This window comes from Metopolophium dirhodum, chromosome 1, assembly GCF_019925205.1.
Source record: "Metopolophium dirhodum isolate CAU chromosome 1, ASM1992520v1, whole genome shotgun sequence".
Taxonomy (NCBI): Eukaryota; Metazoa; Arthropoda; class Insecta; order Hemiptera; family Aphididae; genus Metopolophium; species Metopolophium dirhodum.
This window is the reverse complement of record NC_083560.1, coordinates 144,919,362-144,940,182: the sequence shown is the minus strand read 5'-3', so window position 1 is coordinate 144,940,182 and position 20,821 is coordinate 144,919,362. Positions and strand designations below refer to the sequence as shown.

General features: G+C 41.6%; 4 protein-coding genes across 4 annotated transcripts; 2 read left to right on the top strand and 2 right to left on the bottom strand.

Moving 5' to 3' along the window:
• Positions 1-952: 952 nt before the first annotated feature.
• On the top strand, positions 953-2,411 carry LOC132933126 (uncharacterized). Its single transcript, XM_060999448.1, has 9 exons — positions 953-1,019; positions 1,133-1,219; positions 1,327-1,401; positions 1,490-1,534; positions 1,607-1,690; positions 1,792-1,830; positions 2,129-2,181; positions 2,244-2,294; positions 2,361-2,411. The coding sequence occupies exons 1-9, from the start codon at positions 953-955 to the stop codon at positions 2,409-2,411; spliced, it is 552 nt and encodes a 183-aa protein (XP_060855431.1).
• Positions 2,412-2,915: 504 nt separating this feature from the next.
• Positions 2,916-9,770, top strand: LOC132936230 (proteoglycan 4-like). Its single transcript, XM_061002920.1, has 2 exons — positions 2,916-3,005; positions 8,725-9,770. The coding sequence occupies exon 2, from the start codon at positions 8,730-8,732 to the stop codon at positions 9,456-9,458; it is 729 nt and encodes a 242-aa protein (XP_060858903.1). The 5' UTR covers positions 2,916-3,005; positions 8,725-8,729; the 3' UTR covers positions 9,459-9,770.
• A 2,758-nt stretch (positions 9,771-12,528) lies between these two features.
• On the bottom strand, positions 12,529-13,659 carry LOC132933124 (ATP-dependent DNA helicase pif1-like). Its single transcript, XM_060999447.1, has one exon. The coding sequence runs from the start codon at positions 13,657-13,659 to the stop codon at positions 12,529-12,531; it is 1,131 nt and encodes a 376-aa protein (XP_060855430.1).
• Positions 13,660-15,347: 1,688 nt separating this feature from the next.
• LOC132934626 (uncharacterized) lies at positions 15,348-15,701 on the bottom strand. Its single transcript, XM_061000954.1, has one exon. The coding sequence runs from the start codon at positions 15,699-15,701 to the stop codon at positions 15,348-15,350; it is 354 nt and encodes a 117-aa protein (XP_060856937.1).
• Between the last annotated feature and the right edge of the window lie 5,120 nt (positions 15,702-20,821).

The following is a 20,821-nucleotide window of genomic DNA, read 5'->3' as shown; positions in this document are numbered from 1 at the left end:
CACTTTGGCGGTATTCTGTCAAAGGCGGGAATGTTTGAAAACCATGTTTGCGTGTGTATTAATGAATTTGAGTGATGATCCTGTGGCATTATTATGACTATATGAAAATTTTTTGCAAAAATGAAAAAAAGAATGATGGTCAAAAGTGTAAGGTGTAATGCTGTGTTCGAATGAATAATAAAAATATAAAATATCGATATAATATGTCAATTCAATAAATCAGCCGTGCGATATCGTCACCCGCATGGGTTACCTGCCTTGACTCTTGTTATTGTCGCCGCTCTAAGACTGCGCCGACGACCCGACGTCCGCCTATAACCGTTATTAAACATCCGACAGCCGTGAATAACAGAAAACACGTGAGTATACAATTTAGTATTAATTTAATTTGTTGCTTTTTAAAACGTTGACCGCAGATCGTAGGTATTAATCAATCAATGTAACGTAACACATGCTTTCCGTTCAACGAATTTAATATTTTATCATATCATCGACTTAATAATACCGACAGATCACTTATTGTTTGTTTTACTATACACTTTCTTTATTGCTTTTTATTTGTCAACTTCAGAATGAGTAACAAAGTCTAAAACATTAACGGAAATTGCCAAGCGTACATCAAGGCCTTGTTTTTTTAACACGTTCAACGCGGATCGTATATAATAATTTATTAATTTAAATAATAAAATAATAATATAAATTTGCGAAGAAAATCGAGCCTTAGTTTTGTCTGCAACACATGCTTTCTGTGAAACTAAATATTTTTTCTATTTTTTGTTTTTGTTTTTAACACGGTCACCGCCGATCGTATTTATCAATTAATTCGAACGCTGGCTTAGTTTTAGTGTGCACCATATTCATTTCGTTAGACGAATTGAATATTTTATAATGCCACAAACATAATAATGCAGACCAATCAATTGTTCTTTTCAACTGTCTTATTAAATTTAGAATGAGCGTCTTCAACATAAGTAACAGCTGCACCGTCTATGTCAACCACGGGCAAGACTGCGCTCAGCGTAAGTATAAATTTGTATAAGATCATTGGTTAATATATTATATATTATCTACCCGTTTCAGAATGTTATAACTGTTATGTATATTATGTATATAATTGTAATTTATATTGTAGCCAAGCCCAGAGGTGGCCCGTTGAAAGGGGGCGGTGGTGGTGGTGATGGCGATGGCGGTGGCGGTGGCGGTGGAGGTCGCGACCGAAGTAAGCATACATTTGTATAAGATTATTGGTTAATGCTGAGTGTTTACTTTCCATATTCCTTAATAACAGTCTTAATATTATTTATATAATTGTAATTTATAATTTAGCCAAGCCCAGAAGTGGCCCGTCTAAAAGAGGCGGTGGTGGTGGTGGTGGTGATAGCGGTGAGGGTCGCCACCGACGTAAGCATACATTTGTATAAGACTATTGGTTAATATATATATATTGTATACAATTAGAAACGATTAAAATGATATCTACCCGTTTCAGAATGTTATAACTGTGGTAAACAGGGACATTTGTCCCGGGATTGCGGTGAGTGTTTACTTTACATATTCCTTAATAACAGTCTTAATATTATGTATATAATTGTAATTTATATTGTAGCCAAGTCCAGAGGTGGCCCGTCCAAAAGGGGCGGTGGCGGTGGCAGGGGTCGTGATGGTGGTAGGCGGAGGGGTGGTGATGGTGGTAGGCGGCGGCCGTCGTCAAGCGTAAGGATATATTAGTATATTTAAAAAGACATTCAAGTTTTCGAAATCAAAAAATCTAATTAAACAAATTATTTTCAGGACGGTCTACTGAAAACGGCCTCGCCGCGGCCGAAGAAGGTAAGGATATATATTTAGTATATTTAAAAAAAGCGTTCAAGTTTTCGAAATTGATAAATCTAATTAAACAAATTTTTCAGGACCGTAGGCAGACGGAAAGTCGGAGGCCGCCGAACGTAATGATATATTAGTATATTTAAAATAATTATCAAGTTTTTGAAATTTATAAATCTAATTAAACAAATTATTTTCAGGAGGCCAGCAGTAGTCGACCAGCAGACGTAAGGATATATTAGTATATTCAAAAAAAGCTATTGAGTTTTTGAAATTTATAAATCTAATTAAACAAATTTTTCAGGACCTCAATCAGACCGCCGAAACTCCGCAGCCGCCAAACGTAAGGATATATCAGTATATATATAATATATTTAAGAAAACTTCAAGTTTTGTCTAATCAAACACATTATTTTCAGGAGCTCTACGTCACTGCAAGGGAGACGCCACCGAGCCCACCGCCAAACGTCGTAAGGATATATTTATATATTTAAGTGTTTGATATTGATAATTCTAATTGAACACATAATTTTCAGGAAATGAGTGATGTCTCCTACATGGCTGGGGAAGAAGATGTAAGGATATAATATAAATACTTTAGTTTTTGAAATTAATAATTCTAATCAAACATATCATTTTCAGGTACCGATAGCAGACACCCAACGAAGAAGTGAGTTTTTAACAGGAACATTTGACGCGGTACGCAGCGGCCACCAGTACAAAGTACAGGTACCGCAGCGACCAGTCTACACTTTTCGTCAACCGCCACTACGGGCTACAGCGCGACAACGCCAACTCCCCCACCACGCCACAAAGGCACAAGGTGGGACGGGAAGGCGAGTCGCGTAGAACGAGTACCGGCCGTCGTAGACCTACCACTAGCAACATAACCCACGTCGTGAGTACACACGTCACACCACGATTACTATCCGATCGATACTCTGAATTGTATAACCCGCCGTCCGTTGTTTTCTTGTCTTTATTTTTCTTTTAATGTGAAATAAATACGACCTCGTACCGTTTATCCGAATTTTGTGTTGCTCATTTCTAACATTCGAGTGCGAACACCACCCGTTCCACTCCATCAACGACCGGCTCTCCGCGGACCACCTACCACCACCGTCGTAGCCGCGTTAAATTGGCTCCCCGCAGAGGAATCACCGCCTCAAGACAGCGTAAAGGTAAGAGTTTTTTCACGCTGACACATACCTCGGTAGATTGCTTATATTAAGTTAATATTAAGACTTTTAGCCAGGAGTGTGTTTGCCGGTTAGCTAGGATTCCCAGTGAACATTACGTAAGAATTATTTCTAGCACGTAACAGGGAATCCCGCGCAGCCGTGCATAACCGTGATACGGATTGGGAAGTAGTTATATAACAACCACCACCCCTCCGCAACGCCTACCTTTCGTCCCGCGACATTACCGTCGATAACAGCACAGCGCGCAGGCCAAAACCGGTTTCAGCCGCTGCAGCCGTCACCTGCCGCCGCCGAGTACGTCGACCCAGTTCTGCTATTCTGGGAACGCAACGGCGGCACCGTCAACAGCTGACCTACTAACGTAATCGCTGATAAACTTCCGTAAACAGCGCACAAAATTTACGTCAAAAAAAAAAAAAAGTCTCTAAACCACGTACACACACCAAACACAAGCTACCTCACCGACCAACTGCTTAACTACAGCATTTGTAATTAAATCATACATAATGACTGGTAAAACGTTACAACAGTTATCGTCGGCGGAGCTGCGTAGCGAGTGCTCGGCCCGCGGACTCAGTGTGTCCGGGTCGAAGTCGGATGTGTATGTCAGGCTAGAGGAGCACCTTAGGGAAAGCGGACTAGTTCCCGAGAACGTGAGGTTTGAACCAGTGCAGCCCCCAATCACAGGATTAGGGGACGGTACGGGACAACAACCACACGTTCGATCAACGCTGTTAAGCACGGACGTCAGTCAGATTTTCGGACCATCGACTAGGGGTATCTCGACAAGCCATACGGCAAGTCAAGGACCAACGGACGATCGGCCAGAGGACTGCGACAACCAGCTGACCATGCAACAGGGCCAGTCCGCACACCCATCAAATACCGACATTTTTAAAACCGCAGCGGAACAACTACAAAAGTTAAAACTGGTGTTGCCACAAACGAACGACAAAACGTCGTTCGAGGCACGCCTAATGGCGCTCGAGGCAAGCATGACGCGGTTCTTTACGGAATCGCGCACGACCGCCACGCAGCAGCCACACGACTTTGCAGTCCCGCGGTACACCAACCACCCGTCACCCGTACACATAACAACTCGTACACACGATAGTTACCAGTCGGGTAGGTCGTATGAGCGCAACGAAGGCGGCGCTCAGCCGAGCGCCAGCCACACTGCCGCCACGAACAACCGACCGTTCTTCACGCGCGACGGTAAACACGACTATACGGGTCACACCACACACGCGTCATATGAAGCACGCGTACAGGAACGTTCGGTACTAATACCGTACGAGGACTTGCGTACAGCAAGAGCCTCGTTACCCGAGTTCACAGGAACTAGGGCCGAGGACCCCGTACGGTTTATAGACAATACCGAGTCGATTTTGACGCAAGCGCGTATACACCCATCGGGCTGGTGCAGGGCGGTCGAGCCGCAATTAAAAGGAACGGCGAGTACATGGTACAATTCTATCAGGGCACTCGACCTATCCTGGACAGAATTTAGGGAGGAATTTCATGAAAATTTCAACAACGCCGAAATTCAGTCTCGATTGCGCGCCGACATCGTGTCAACACGTCAAACGCCCAGACAGTCGTTAACGGAATTTGTGCTGATTAAAAACCAGCTGGCGCGCCGCGTAAATACCGGCCTATCCGAATCGGAGTTGGTAGGTATTATCGCCGGACTAACGCGTGACACTTTCCGTACACACATACGTCTACACCGGCCATTGACGTTCAGCGAGCTACGACGCATCGCAGGCGTTTTGGACCCGGTAACGGATAACACCAACCCGCCCCCACAACAATGGGCCCCTAAAACTAAAAAAGGGGTGGAAACCCCACAAACAGCCCCCCCGGTCAAAAAAAAATTTTTTGCGAAAGCAACTGATAATACACCACCGGGGCCGTGCAGATATTGTGGGGAACTCCATTGGAACAGTAAGTGTCCAAACAGACCGACCACGTCGGGAAACGGCGGGGGAGTCGACGAGGACTAGTCCCCCTCATCGACTCATCACCACCCCCCCCACTCATCACCACCCACTATCGGTAGTACACACGGAAAAAATAAGCGTAATCGAAAAGCGCGTAGTTCGGTAATTCAACATACAGAACAACCAACTACGAACATTTTTTCCGTCCAATCACCACTCGGCACCCGTTCACAGACCCCCAACCTACACCACCCCACCATTGAACACACTCACCTCACCGGTGACACGTGTGTTCAACAACAACCGGCTCATGGGGTAGCCACAGGTGTAGGGACAAAGGCAACAGAGACACGGGTGTTCACCCGCACAGGTGACGGGGACACAAGCACACACACCGCGCTTATCCCCGCATTAGGTCAGTCTGCGCACGTAAGGCAACAGGCGAGCATCGAGGCAACCGATGTTGACAGTATGGTCATGGCGGTTAACACCACCGACCAGACAGTCTCCATCGCGGTTCAGAACCAGTTGTCCCGCTCGACCAATTGCAATACGACTAATAACGGTACGCGAACATGCCAAGACAAAATTCCGACCCCCGCGGTCGAACTCGAATTTCCGTCAGGTTTCGTAACAGCCCTATTAGATTCGCAGGCACAAAAATCATACGTAAACCCGACAGTAGCCCGTAAATACGGCAAAACACCCACCCACGGACCAACAAACACAGTCCGGATGGCGGACGGTCGCACTGCAACAACCAGTGGCACCTCCACATTCGAAGCTAGGATAGGTACACTCGATATAAAATTCGAAGCGACCATCCTAGACAATTTGTATTGCGACGCGTTACTAGGACACGACTTTCTTGTTAACAACGAAGTCTCTTGGGATTACGCCGCGTGCACAATTCACATGGGTAAGCAAATTCGTACGTCGACATGTTGGAAAGGGAAATCTCAACCACCCGCCACTCGTCCCGACCTGTCACAATTAGAATTTGGAAACGACCCCGAAACACGCGCGAAACTAACCAAGATTTTAAATAAATACGCGGTAGTATTCAGCGAAAAAGTAGGACGTACCAAATTAATTGAACACGAAATTCTGCTAAAAGACCCGTCCCCAATCGCGCTCAAACCATACCCATATCCGCAGCAGAAACAAACTGCTATCGACGATATGGTACGCGATATGGAAGTCCAGGGGCTCGTAGAACCAAGCACCTCACCATGGGCCGCACCAGTAGTAATGGCAAAGAAAAAAGACGGAACTTTTCGTCTCTGTGTCGACTACAGGAGGCTTAACGACGTTACGGAATCCGACGCGTACCCTATGCCAGATCTCAACAAAATGATTAGGCAAATGCGGGGCGCGAAAATATTCAGCATTTTTGACCTTAAGTCGGGGTACTGGCAAGTGCCGCTACACGAAAATGCACGAAAATATACGGCATTCCGAACACGTAGAGGTCTATATCAGTTCAGAGTCCTCCCCTTCGGTCTAAAGAATAGTCCAATGACTTTCGTGAGACTCATGAACGAGGTCATGAGGGGGTACCAGGATGATTTCGTACAAGTTTACCTGGATGATATTGTAGTATTTTCAAGGGACGAGTACGAACACCAGGCCCACTTAGACAAGGTTCTCGAGCGGCTCAAGAGGTTTGGACTAACGTGCAACACAAAAAAATGTAAAATCGGTCTACGCGAAATTTCATTTTTAGGGCACATCGTAGACTCGGAGGGCATACAAAAACAACCGGAAAAATTGGTATGCATTGACAATTTTCCGGTTCCCAAAAAGGTTAGGGACGTACGTAAATTTTTGGGCGTGTGCAACTGGTACAACCAGTTCGTAGATAATTACGCGGATACCATAGCACCACTCACTAATTTATTAAAACAGGGAGTACGGTGGAAATGGACAGAGGTAGAACAACGCGCGTTCGAAACAATAAAAAACGCGCTAGTCACATCACCAAAATTGTCGCCACCCGATTATAGCAAACCGTTTTGTCTGCAAACAGATGCGAGCGAAATAGGAGCCGGTGCGGTACTTTTCCAACGGGGTGACAGACCGGAGGAAAGACGCATAGTGTCCTACGCAAGCAAAAAGTTTAGCGAAACGCAAACAAGGTACGCCGCGGTCGAACGCGAGTGCCTAGCGATAATCTGGGCGACAGACAAATTCCGTCCATACCTAGAAACCCGACGTTTCGAACTCCTAACCGACAACTCGGCACTAACATGGTTACACAGGGCTAAAGACAAAAATTCAAAATTAACACGTTGGTCACTACAACTAGCTAATTTAGATTTTAGTACGGTACACGTCCCGGGAATACAAAACGAAGCACCAGATTTGTTATCTCGTGACCCGGCACCGGGCACACCTGTAGACGAAGATCGACTTGAGGAAAAATTGGTAGGGGCGCCCACAGCGCCGACAACCAGTGTTGACCTCGAATCTGACCGAATATTTTCAATGTTCGATAACCACGTTAGTGACGACACACCACTCACCGCGACGACTCTCGAAAAATGGCAGTCCGAAGACGCCACAATCCGCGAAGTAGTCGCCGGTCACAAGTGGGACGGGCCAGCGCGGAACACTAGGAGCACAAAATCGGGAACAAACGCATACGTTTTTTCCGAAGGTCTCTTATGCGTAAACGTAGGCACCCACACACCCGTCGTGATACCAAAAACCAAAGCACAACATGCAATTTGGAGGTGTCACGGGCTGGAAAGAGACGTACCGGGCGGTTCGACAACGGTACTATTGGAAAGGTCAAAAAAACGACGTCAGGTTATATGTCGGTGCGTGCCACGTATGTGCGTGCACGAAACCACTAAACTCACGTCCAAACGACCCAATGCAACCAAGAACCCCCCGTGAACCATGGGAAGTTATCAGTGTCGATCTCATGGGCCCATACCCACGTTCTGGTAAGGGAAAATCGTACATACTGGTAGCAACCGACTGTTTTAGTAGGTGGACCGAGGCTTACCCCTTAGGAACAGCAACCTCTAAAACAATAATCGAAACGTTAGAACGCGAGTTCTTTTCGCGTTTCGGTTACCCCCGCGTGTGTCTCAGTGATAACGGCCCACAGTTTGTGTCAAACGAAATGATGAACGCGCTAGAACGCTGGGGGGCACAGGGTTGGACGACCCCAATCTACCACCCGAGGGCCAACCCAGTCGAACGCCGTAATCAAGATTTAAAAAAAGGGTTACGCGCACAACTAGTAACGGGCAAACATAAATCTTGGGACACGAAACTACCCTCAATCCTATTTTCGATACGGAACAGGTGCAACGAACAGACATGCTACCCACCCGCGGTCCTTGTCCTCGGCAGAGAGTGCAAGAGACCCGGAGACTGGGCGCTGTCTAAAGCGGCGCCGGTACACATCAAAAAAATACAGGAAGAGAGGGTAGAGCGGGAGAAACGTATTTTAGGCAAAAAGGTAGTGGTAAAACCAAGCACGAACACCGGCACACCGGTGAAGTTCGGCAAGGGCGACGTAGTCTACTACAAAGCACACCACTTATCTAAGGCACACAAAGATTTTCACGCCGGTTTCGCACCAAAGTGGTGGGGACCGGTAAGACTGGCGAAACAGGTCGGGAAAGGAGTCTTCCAAACCGACCAACAACCACCGCGGAAAATACATGTGTCATGCTTAAAACGGGCACCGATAGGCCAACATTAAATAAACAATTGTCTGTAATAATAATCATTTACAGACAACATGACCGGCCAACAGCAGGAGAAGTGGCAGCAGGTTGCCGAGCTAATCCAACGGCTGGGGCTGGTATCCGGTGGCCAGGATGAGCCGCGAACAGCCGCCCAGGTCGCGAGGATGACTACCCGCCAACTCCTGCAGGACCCAGTGCGGGCGGCCATCTACAACCGGGGCTGGGCGGACCGTACGACGGACATTCAGCGGAGGTTGCGGCCACACCGACCACCATCAACGTCAACACCCGGCAGCCGCACACCGTCCCTGACAAGGCCACCACCCCCAGCAACGACACCTGCCCCCGTAACACCTGCGGAGCCGGCACCGGTACCCAGGCCAACGGGGGTACTCCCCGGCCCAACGGGAAGGGTGAGGACGGAGGCGCAGCAGGCAAGGAACCGCCGGAAATTCCAACAGCTGAAGGAGAAGAGGAAGGCCAGGGAAAGCGAGGCAAGCCAACAACGTCGGCTTGCCAAGCAACCCGCGCCAACCTCAGAACCGGAAGCAGCCGGCACGCCTCCGACCAACCCTACACCGATGGAGGTTGACAAACCGGCCTCCAAGGACGGCAAGTCCGAGGAGCCGGGACAACCCACCAGCCAGGAGTCGCCAGACCAATCGGAGTCCACGGTAGAAATTACCGAGACAGATTGGCTGGTGGCGTTCGAGGGGATGCCAGAGTTGGACGAGCACCACTCGTACTACACTCCGGTAGGGTCCCCAAAACACCCCCAATAACACTCACGGGCGCGGGCAAGTCTACCTCAAGCGAAAGCCAGAGGTAGTACAAGCCACCCCGTCCTGATATGACACACGGACACCGGTACAAGTGTACCCCGTGTGACGGTTTGGCGGGGGAGTATGACGCGGTACGCAGCGGCCACCAGTACAAAGTACAGGTACCGCAGCGACCAGTCTACACTTTTCGTCAACCGCCACTACGGGCTACAGCGCGACAACGCCAACTCCCCCACCACGCCACAAAGGCACAAGGTGGGACGGGAAGGCGAGTCGCGTAGAACGAGTACCGGCCGTCGTAGACCTACCACTAGCAACATAACCCACGTCGTGAGTACACACGTCACACCACGATTACTATCCGATCGATACTCTGAATTGTATAACCCGCCGTCCGTTGTTTTCTTGTCTTTATTTTTCTTTTAATGTGAAATAAATACGACCTCGTACCGTTTATCCGAATTTTGTGTTGCTCATTTCTAACATTCGAGTGCGAACACCACCCGTTCCACTCCATCAACGACCGGCCAGCACCGACCACCACCGTCGTAGCCGCGTCACATTTTTTCTCAACAAAAATTTTTCTATGTTTATTCGTTATGTTTTTTTTAGATGATCAATAAAATAATGACATTTATGACAAAAACATGACTATATCATTTAAAATTATATTTTATTTTCCTTTTCCTCTCCTACTGGATATTTTTAAATTACTATGTGTGTACTTTGGGTACAGTATGAAGGATTTTTTTAAATTTCTATTAGTTACCAAAAACATAATATAGTTCATACTATTACAACACAATAAATTATATGTGTGGTGTGTGGATCAAATAAGAGTTATAAATAGTTATAATGGTTGTCAGGATGTCAGTGAAGTTAATGACATTAGGTAGGTATTGCATGGGATGTCTAAAGATTTGCATGTAACAAAATTAAAGATTTTAGAATCAATATACTACAATGAGTAAAACAAATACAACCTAAATTGTATAAATATTTCCATTGTTAAAGTAATTTAATTTCATGTGTAATAATAATATAAAACTAATTACACAACTATTGAATATTTGTACAATTACATTACTCCAATAAAATAAATAAATTAGCAGTGTACCAAGTCACTGTATGTACAACTATTGATTGAATGGTACTTAAAAAAGTTAATAATATAATATGTGTTTCCGTCTCATCCGAGAGTTACTTTTCATAGCAATTGATCCAGTGGCAAAATAAATTATATCAATTCACGGTGACCTAGTATGTAGTAGCACACTACATAATATTAAAGTTTTTAGTGAATAAAATAGTATCATCAATGGTGTTTTATTATGTAAAAAATAATTAACAGCAATTTGCAGTGTTGTAGCGTGTACAAAATGTTGCATTACACATTATCTTATATAATAAATTATAAATTAAATATTGTTATTAAGATATCCAATTGTGTGTATAGTATCAATGGTTTTTTAAATTGTTATTTTAGTTATATTAGTTAGGTTAGGTTCTACTCATGTACCAAATAGGACAAAACTGTTGTGCTTATTAATTTACTGTATTTTAAAAAAAATTGTTATTGAACAAATGGTGTTTAACACAAAACAAATACTCTTTTACTGAGCAAAACAATTAATACAATGTCAATTATATAAATATTGAAATAATTACATTTATATATAGTAAGTAAATAGTAATAAAATCTAATTATATAGAATCTAATAGTAATGAAATCTCAATCATGAGTAAAACAATTAATAAAAATATGTCAATACGTTAATACAATTAAGTAATGTCTCAACCATTAATACAATATAAATCAATCAAGTAGTTCAGCGAAATACAGTGTACAAAATATTAAAAATATTGTGAGTACAGTGAAATTGACTGATTAATGTCAATAGCATATATATGATTACATAAAAACAAAGGAGAACCATTAATACAATATAAATTAATACTACTTAAGAAAGAAATACAACAATAAAATGGTGTAATAAATATTGGGAACATAGTGAAATTAACTTATTAATGTTATTTATACATCATATAATATAGGTACATTAGAATCTTAATGTGTGAAATAAAATACAACATTTAAATTAAATTGTCTGTACTATCTGTACTATATCATACTATTCAATAGGATGTGATACAATACAAATAACACAGACATTACATACATTGTTTGACATTAGTTACGAATTCACATTATAGTGAATTCGCATCCAGAGAGAACCACGAGGAGGTTGTCAAACTTTCTCTCCGTTTAGCCCGAAGGCAAGGTCCACGAAGTACCTCCACACAGACCACGTAGAACAGCGGTGTAACGTATTATGTTTGAAAAATATGTCACACATGTTAGGTTTAAAGTCACCTAGACTATCATCATCATCTTTGAACATCGGGCGCATGTAGAACACAGACCACGTAGAACAGCGGTGTAACGTATTATGTTTGAAAAATATGTCACACATGTTAGGTTTAAAGTCACCTAGACTATCATCATCATCTTTGAACATCGGGCGCATGTAGAACACAGACCACGTAGAACAGCGGTGTAACGTATTATGTTTGAAAAATATGTCACACATGTTAGGTTTAAAGTCACCTAGACTATCATCATCATCTTTGAACATCGGGCGCATGTAGAACACAAGACCACGTAGAACAGCGGTGTAACGTATTATGTTTGAAAAATATGTCACACATGTTAGGTTTAAAGTCACCTAGACTATCATCATCATCTTTGAACATCGGGCGCATGTAGAACACAGACCACGTAGAACAGCGGTGTAACGTATTATGTTTGAAAAATATGTCACACATGTTAGGTTTAAAGTCACCTAGACTATCATCATCATCTTTGAACATCGGGCGCATGTAGAACACAGACCACGTAGAACAGCGGTGTAACGTATTATGTTTGAAAAATATGTCACACATGTTAGGTTTAAAGTCACCTAGACTATCAGCAGGCGTCACCTAATTATAATATACTTAACATTGTCACCACTCGTTGCATTACAGAACTTCCCTGTACACTATGTTCTTGGTGACGAATCGGCCGCTGTCATCGGCGTACATGCCGACTCTCACGGACTGTGCGTTTCTCACCCTCGAAAACGCTACGTACAGTTGCCCGTGCGTGAACACAGGCGACGTCAGTAACAAACCTTACACGGTCGAACGTCTGACCCTGCGACTTGTTGATGGTCATGGCGAACGACAATCTCACCGGGAATTGAAGGCGCCGCAGTAAGATGGGCAGGTCGTCCTCACCGCTGGACGTGAGCGGTATCTTGGGCACGACGATGTCGTCGTCCTGTGCTTCACCGCCCAAAATCCTAGCCTTGAAATTGTGACGCCGCAGTTCGGTGACCACCAACCTCGTACCGTTGCACAGTCGTCTCCTCGGATCGAGATTTCTGAGCAACATCACGATGCACCCCACCTTCAACGTCAGCCGGTACGGCGGCAGGCCGTCCGGTTCCAAGCTGTTGAGGAACTCCGTGGGAAAATTGGCCACTTCGTCGGGATCGTCCGCCATCATGGTGTCGACGGCGGTGTAGCTCATCTGAGCACCGTCGACGCGCTCCAGCACGTCCCTGTTGACACCTCTACAGTCTTCGTTGGTGGGACACACAACGATTCTCCGAGCGAATTCGTCGACGTTGGCCAACGACATTTGCTGCGGGTACACGAAATCGATCAAATCATCAACGTCGCATACCATTTGCCGCGGGATTTGCACAGTGTTCGGAACGCCGTCGACCGCGGGCAGTCGGCCGTTGCCGAGCTCAAGCAACCAAGTCGCAAAGTCCGCGTCGTGGTCCGCGCGCATGTTCTGGACCAGATTGAAGCGCTCCATGACGCGCCAAAGACCGTTTTCCTTGATCGACGACATGACGATCTCGGCTCTCGTCCCTCTCCGGACCACGGGCAATATCTGCCTGAAGTCGCCGGCGAACAGCATGGTTTTACCGCCGAACGGTAATTCCGATGCCATGACGTCCCTGAGCAGGCGGTCCACCACCGTCAGTTGCAGTCCCGGCGACATTGGGGCTTCGTCCCAGACGATGAGCGCCGCGTTGCGTATCTTCTGCGCTCGCTCGGACTGCATGGTGACGCTGGACGTCGAGTCTTCGGTCAGCGTGCCGAAAGGCAGTCCGAACGTCGAGTGTACGGTCATGCCGCCGTCCATGAGCGACGCAGCGATACCGGTGAACGCCACGCACAACACCTCCCGCTGCGGAGGTCAGTGCCGAAGCGCCCATATCAGGCATCCGTACAGCGTCGTTTTCCGGTACCCCCGGGTCCGTCGACGAAGAAAGTTTTCGCCACCTCGCGTTGGTCGTCGACGGCCGCCATCACGCGGTCGTACACCGTTCGCTGTTCGGCGTTCAAGGCGTCTACTTGTGGGGCCCACCGTGCCGGTTAGTTATATAAGTATACAATTTAATCTATAATTTACAGAGTTGGTATTAGTATATTAGTAGTATATTAGGTGATCAAGGTGATAACAGTGTACACATAAAATATTCAAAATTTAAATTATTATTATTATTATTATTATATTATATTATATTTTAATTTATTTTAATTTAATTTAATTTTAAAATTTGTATCAGGTGGAATACATTATAACTGTATAATATTATTTAAGAATGGCAAAGCTGTAGAAATGTTAATTTATGCCAACGAAAATAACAATCCATAAAAGCGTGTTTCACATTGCCGAGGTGTTGAAGTTTACAATTTGAGACAGTATATTATGTGATCACGGTTAAACTTAGATCAGGTTATAAACCAAAATTTATATCTATTAGGTATGTTAGTTAATTGGTGTACTTAATGTCATTGATGTTTAGTTCTGTATGCAATGTAATGTGTATAAACAACTTGAATGGAAAAGCATAAAATAACAAATTTACCAAAGAAAAAATTAAATAATATAGCATTAAATAATATAGCTAGTATACAATAGTAAAAAAACTAAAAGTTATCGGTAAACGATTACAACTACCCTAAAAACCTAAAAAATAGTGAGTAAAATAATTCATACACACTGGACACACTGCTAAAAATGACACATGCATAAAATATTGTTATATGCTAATAATGATGGAATGGTAATAAAAATGGTAATAAAAATCTATCAATAATAATGTAGACCACCTATAGAACTCTCTGTAGAAGTACATAATATAAGGTACAACCTACATATTAATTAATATATAATATTATAAAAATCTTAAGACACTATTAAATCATTTATTAATTAACTATTTATTTAATTTATGTTTAATACTGTATGCAATAAAATGTTTATTATACACAGCTTGAATGAAAACACATGAAAAAAAGGATTAAATGTAATATAAAATTATAAAAATCTTAGACACTATTGATGGGAATTATTAAAAATTAATAAATGATTTATTAGTTAACTATTTATTCAATTGATGTTTATTACTGTATAATAATAATAATAGTTTATAAATGTAGAAGTTCCTAAAGTTTTGCTCAACTGAATATTCTTATTAAAATGTAGAAATGTTTTCATAAAAAAGTAAAGTTCTTTAATCATTAAAATTTTAGTTTTTAGCCAATGTCAAACCAAAGTAATTTTATTATTTCAAACTAAAACGTGTACATATTTAAAATTAAAAACAAAACAAGAGTAATACAATGGAATAAAAACAAATGTAATTAAGTAACAGAATTTTTAAATTTAAGATTTTTATGTGAATTTTAAAAATTGTCCAATTTAATATTTAAAATTCCTGAACATAAAAAGTAGTAAACACACTAAATAAACATATACAATATACTATTATAATCATTATACCTAAATTTAAAAATATGTAAATTATAAAATTAAGTTAAGACTCACTTGGCAATCTCATCCTGGTCCTGAACTTCCAACGTCACACGGTCGTGTCCCTTGTATATATACTTGTAGATATACATGACACTCTTTATGGACGTGCATATCTCGACGTTGATGTGCGCGTCATACTTGGCCAGAAGGTAAGGGTTGTATGGCACTACACACTCGTTACCAACCTCACGACCTCTCACAAGTACCACCCGGCCGTCATCCGGTCGGCGGTACTTTGGATATCCGCCGTCCGCAACGTACACAGTCTCCTCTGCGTACGCTTTCGGGAAATCTTTGGAGCATTTGTTGTCCACCATGCACGGACACTGTGTATTAACTGTTCCACACGGCCCGTGGATCATGTGAGACTTGACGCAGTCGTGTAGGCGCATGTCGATTGCGGGGTCCGGCAAGAAGGCGCAAACCACGTCGTCCACGTCCTTGGCCGTGCGGAACTTACAGTCCTCCGCCAGGATTATCAGTATATGCGCATGGGGCAGACCACGTTTCTGAAACTCGATAGTGTACACGTAAGCGCCGACATTACCAAACACACGATTCACAGTTATGTCAACTATTAGCTCCTGTAGCTTCCTGTTGAACACTCTGGCCACCAGGTCCAGCCTGTCGCTTGCCGTGCTGTGGGCAGCCAGGTTTTCAGTGATCTCTGGCCACCTGGGATTGCACGTAAACGTTATGAACAGGTCGGGTTTCCCTTTGGTACGCACTATGGTGATGGCGTCTTGATAATTCATCTTGTTGAATCGGTCGCTACCCGTGAACGTCGACGGCCATATGACCCTACGCCCGACCGCCATGGGATCGACGTGGAGCTGTTGGTTCACATGGTCCATGAGCCCTTGATACGCTTCGGCGAGGAGATCCCTCTGGTGCAAACGTATGTAGTTCAGATTGTTCGACTCCATTCGAACATACTGGTCGCACACATACATCTCAACAAGAACCGACCTTGATGTAATAAACTAAACAGTTCATGCCTTTGGTCGTTATTTCCCTGATATCTAACAGCCAAACGGTAGGACGCAAACGCTCTGATACTGTTGCGATTGCGGACATTGTTTCGTCGGTTGCCCTGTTGCAACATCCCGTTATGCCAACCGGCCTCGCCGTACGGGAAAAACAGCGGATACAACATCGGATCCGAGTTACACGACCCTTGTGAAATGTAACGAATGGTATATATTATTTAAAGTGAATTTCTAAATCAACGATTTGTAGTAGCTGGAGGTTAGAGGATGGAGTTGTGATTGTGTTGTGAGTATATAACCGCAAAAGAAAGGTTATTAAAATATTAACTCTGATCTCTTTGTATTCCAAGGATTTATAGTGTATATTTGTAAGTGATGTCTGTTATGAAGTCCAAACAAATCATGAAATTAAGTACCGAATTAATGTGACTATATTATGTTTGATTATTGATAAATTATATAGTACACTACATACAAATCATAACACGACTTATTGTCATACTATCACTACAAGATGAATATTATATGGTTTGAATTTAATATTGTTAATTTAACTTTATCTAATATTTTATGTATACATAGGTCCCCTAGCTCGAATAGCAATACCTGATCTATTATGATTAAATTATGTCCTGAATAGAATTCCTGGCCTGTCTATCTAACATTCTAATCACTGATAAATCTTTGAACGACACTTATTATCGGAGATGCGAACAATAATATAATTATCCTTCAAAAAATAGGAGACCGCTGCAGGATTTGTCAAAATATAAGTAAAGCTTATTAAAATAATTTTACCTCAGATTGTAAAAGTAATAGAATTTAATAGATTCATTCAGAACCTTAATTTAAAAAAGTAAAAACTAAGTAAAATGTACTATTAATTCTGAAAAAAACTGTTTTTGTTGCGTTTTCTATTTATAATTGTACTCAGTTTTCTAAGCACAAACTAATAATATAAAATGATAGTCATAAAACTGACAGTGCATATTATTTTCAAGTTAAGAGATAAAAGTCAGATAATTAGGTTTAATATTAAGACTGCAATTTGAGATGGAACATATTAATATGCGCTTACGAACTATTATTACTTGACACTATATCAATCTAATTTACAATATGGGATAACTATATGGGGTGGTACCTCTGAAAACACACTAAAACCACCAATTTAATTTGATATACATAAATAAACGTGAATCTATAAGATACAACCTAAATATCAATTATTCAAAAAACAGTATTGGTCAGATATTTCTAGACTATTTAGGACCAACTTATTTCAATAATCTAGAAATTAATTTTAAGAGGTATCTAAGGTAACTAATTTGTTATCTCAATTACATAGTTTATAAGTTTCTCATTTTTGTTATAATTGTATCGAGTCTTTTTATAATTATATTATATTATTTTATTATTTTTTTGTTAAAAATTGTTATAATGTTTGATTTAAAACTGTTTGAATAAATAAATAAATAGTAAATTGTATATGCTGTGTAATCTCTCTAGCTAAATAGCTTGTTCAGTATCCTTATATTATTTTATTGATGATACACGTGATAAGTACTATATGTTGATCCCCGCTGTATTTAATGTATAATGATGTAATTTAGTAAAGTATTACTGCACAAGTGAACGGGTTAAGGTCGGTTTTGACCTAACGAATTAGTTATAAAGTAATTATATTTCAAAATAATGTCCAAAATGTAGTGTATACTTAATGTAAATTTAAAATCGCAGTGTCAGCTTTACTGTACAACAAAAACTATGATTCTATTTGATGGTGTTGATATTAATGTGCAATAAATATAGTGAATATAAGTGAACAATTTGAGACAGCTGTGTAAAAAATTGTGTTTTTAGTAAATAATTATTAACTAACCCGCTGGTATGGTTTGCATCCTGTGTTGCGGGTTGATTGGATTCGTATCGTAGATGACCAGATTAATGTCTCTTGGCGGACGACCCCCTTCGCCTACGAACACGGCCGCAACTTCGTTTGCGGTAGGCAGGTTATTTCGCCCGTCGTCCCGGGCCGCATCTCGGACAAAATGCATCGTCACTGGCCTAGGTCGCACACCTGCGGGATCGGCGTCGGCTAGGTCTCTTTCTGCCAGCCACACCTCACGCATGTTCCTGGAACAAATATAGACATGTATATTTTTATACTTAGACAGACTCCATTTAACTGCATTTAACTCTATAATTGTATAATTAACATAATACATAATAATAAATATGTATATTATAAATGTGTGTGAAGTGTAGTAAGCTTAGTAGACCACATAGGTTAGGTAATAACAATGAAACCTATACTTCATATAAATCCAAGCATTAAATTAGTTATATATTTTGGTATAATTATGATATAATAATAAAAACGTCCCAGCCCTAAGTTATATTTAATATTACCTATATCATTCATAAGTACATATAACTCTGTTGGTAGCAGAGTAAAATTATAATAAACACATAAAATACATATAATATTTAATATAATTTAAGTAATAAAGTAAAATTTTTTGCTTTGTATACTATTTTGAATCAACATTAAGTAATAACTGCAGTATATTGGTAGCTGTGAGTGTCTAATATCAACGTAATATCTAGTTTGACAGTTAACATAGTTAGTTTATTGGTTACAGTTTTTTTGTTTTTTCAGTCTACTTCAGTTTGGCCCACAACCTCGCCTTCGAAGTGGCGGGCGTTACACTGTGTGCAGATTCTGTTTAACGCGCCCGCGTTGTGCTGCTCTGGAAGCGGGTGTGTCACGCCTGCCGGCCTGTCAATTATTGGCGCACGCCCTCGGGGTTGTTCACCCACGGCAAGTGGTCAGAACTGCAATTTAAATGATAAGTTTTATCTATGGTTTTTTTTATAAGTAAGACATATTTACTGACCTCTTCGTCGACGTCTGGCTGCAACTCGTCGAGCATGTCCGCAAACTCCAGTTCCGCTTGCACTTCGTCCATCTGCACTTCTACCACTTCCACGTCCTCCCCTCCGTCCATCTGGACTTCTACCACTTCCACGTCATCCCCTCCGTCCATCTGGACCTCAACAAATTCCACGTCCTCCACCACTTCCATCTGGACCACCTCGTCCTCCACCACTTCCATCTGGACTACCTCGTCCTCCACTTCCTCCACACCTTCCATCAGGACCTCGACAAATTCCATGTCCTCCACCACCTCCACTCCTTCCACATCATCCCCTACATCCACTGGGACACCAACGACTTCCACGTACTCCACACCCTCCACTGGGACGCCGACGATCTCCACGTCCTCCCTCTCTTCTATCTCGACGTCCCCAAGCACCTAAAAGTTAGGTTGAGTTTAGAGTAGGTACAATTGTATTGATAATTCTATATAATTATAATAATAACAACAATAATTATTGCTATCTATGACAGTAAGCGTAGGTACCTATAATATGCAATGAGTGAATTTATATGAAATAAGGTTTATGTCACACAAATAAAAGCATACATGTTTTGGTTCAAATTTTTTTTTAAATAGTTACAGAATAATGTTTAGCTGAATGTGTGTTCAATGTGATCAAGTCACACCTATATACAAGCCCTGCCTAATCTTAATACAATCTTTTATGATAACATTGCAGTAGGTATATTGAGATAATAAAAGATGCACTGAATTTTGTTACAGTGAAATAAATAAATTTTAACTTTAAATTAAAACTTTGGTTGAATGAAGTTTAAAAAGTGAGATGTATATTGAACGCCATAACTATATCAAATATTGGCAATAATGTTTGTAGAATGTTTTTGCTGTTGTCATTTTGTACTGGGAGTACAGTGTACCTACACACTTTATTTGAAATAAAATTAGTTATAAAATCATGTGAGAATTATAAACCATCAGCACAGCAAGTAGGCTATTGGATTTGGTTTGCAGTCTAGTAAAGTATCAAACTGTAGCCACTGTGAAATACCGCCCACATGGGTAAATTGAAATAATAAACACATTTTAATGCACAAAAGTTGATGTAGTAGGTAACATTTAAAATAAAGTGAGATAATTGTAACTTAAACCTAGGTCATTAGTAAGTAGTGAGTAGTAGTAGTGGTAGTAATATTAAGAACAGTGTGAGGAAACGTTTAAGTATTTTGTTTATTGGTTGTAAACAACCATAATAAAAGTGAAAATACAGTGAGTTAACTGGAAATTACACTACCCATTGCGTATGAGTAGATAATATACAGTTTAACATGACATTTTGAAATGAAAATTGTCCAACTGAACAACATTATATAGGTTGTATTAGTTACCTAATGAATCACAATAAGATTGACCCAGTGTTTAATATGCAATGAAACAGCAATGTTGTTCGTAATTGTTTAAATAATAAAAGCAATAACAAAAAAAGATTATAATTTTATACAGAATGCAAGTAGGCTATTGGATTTGGTTTGCAGTCTAGTAAAGTATCAAACTGTAGCCACTGTGAAATACCTACCACATGGGTGTATA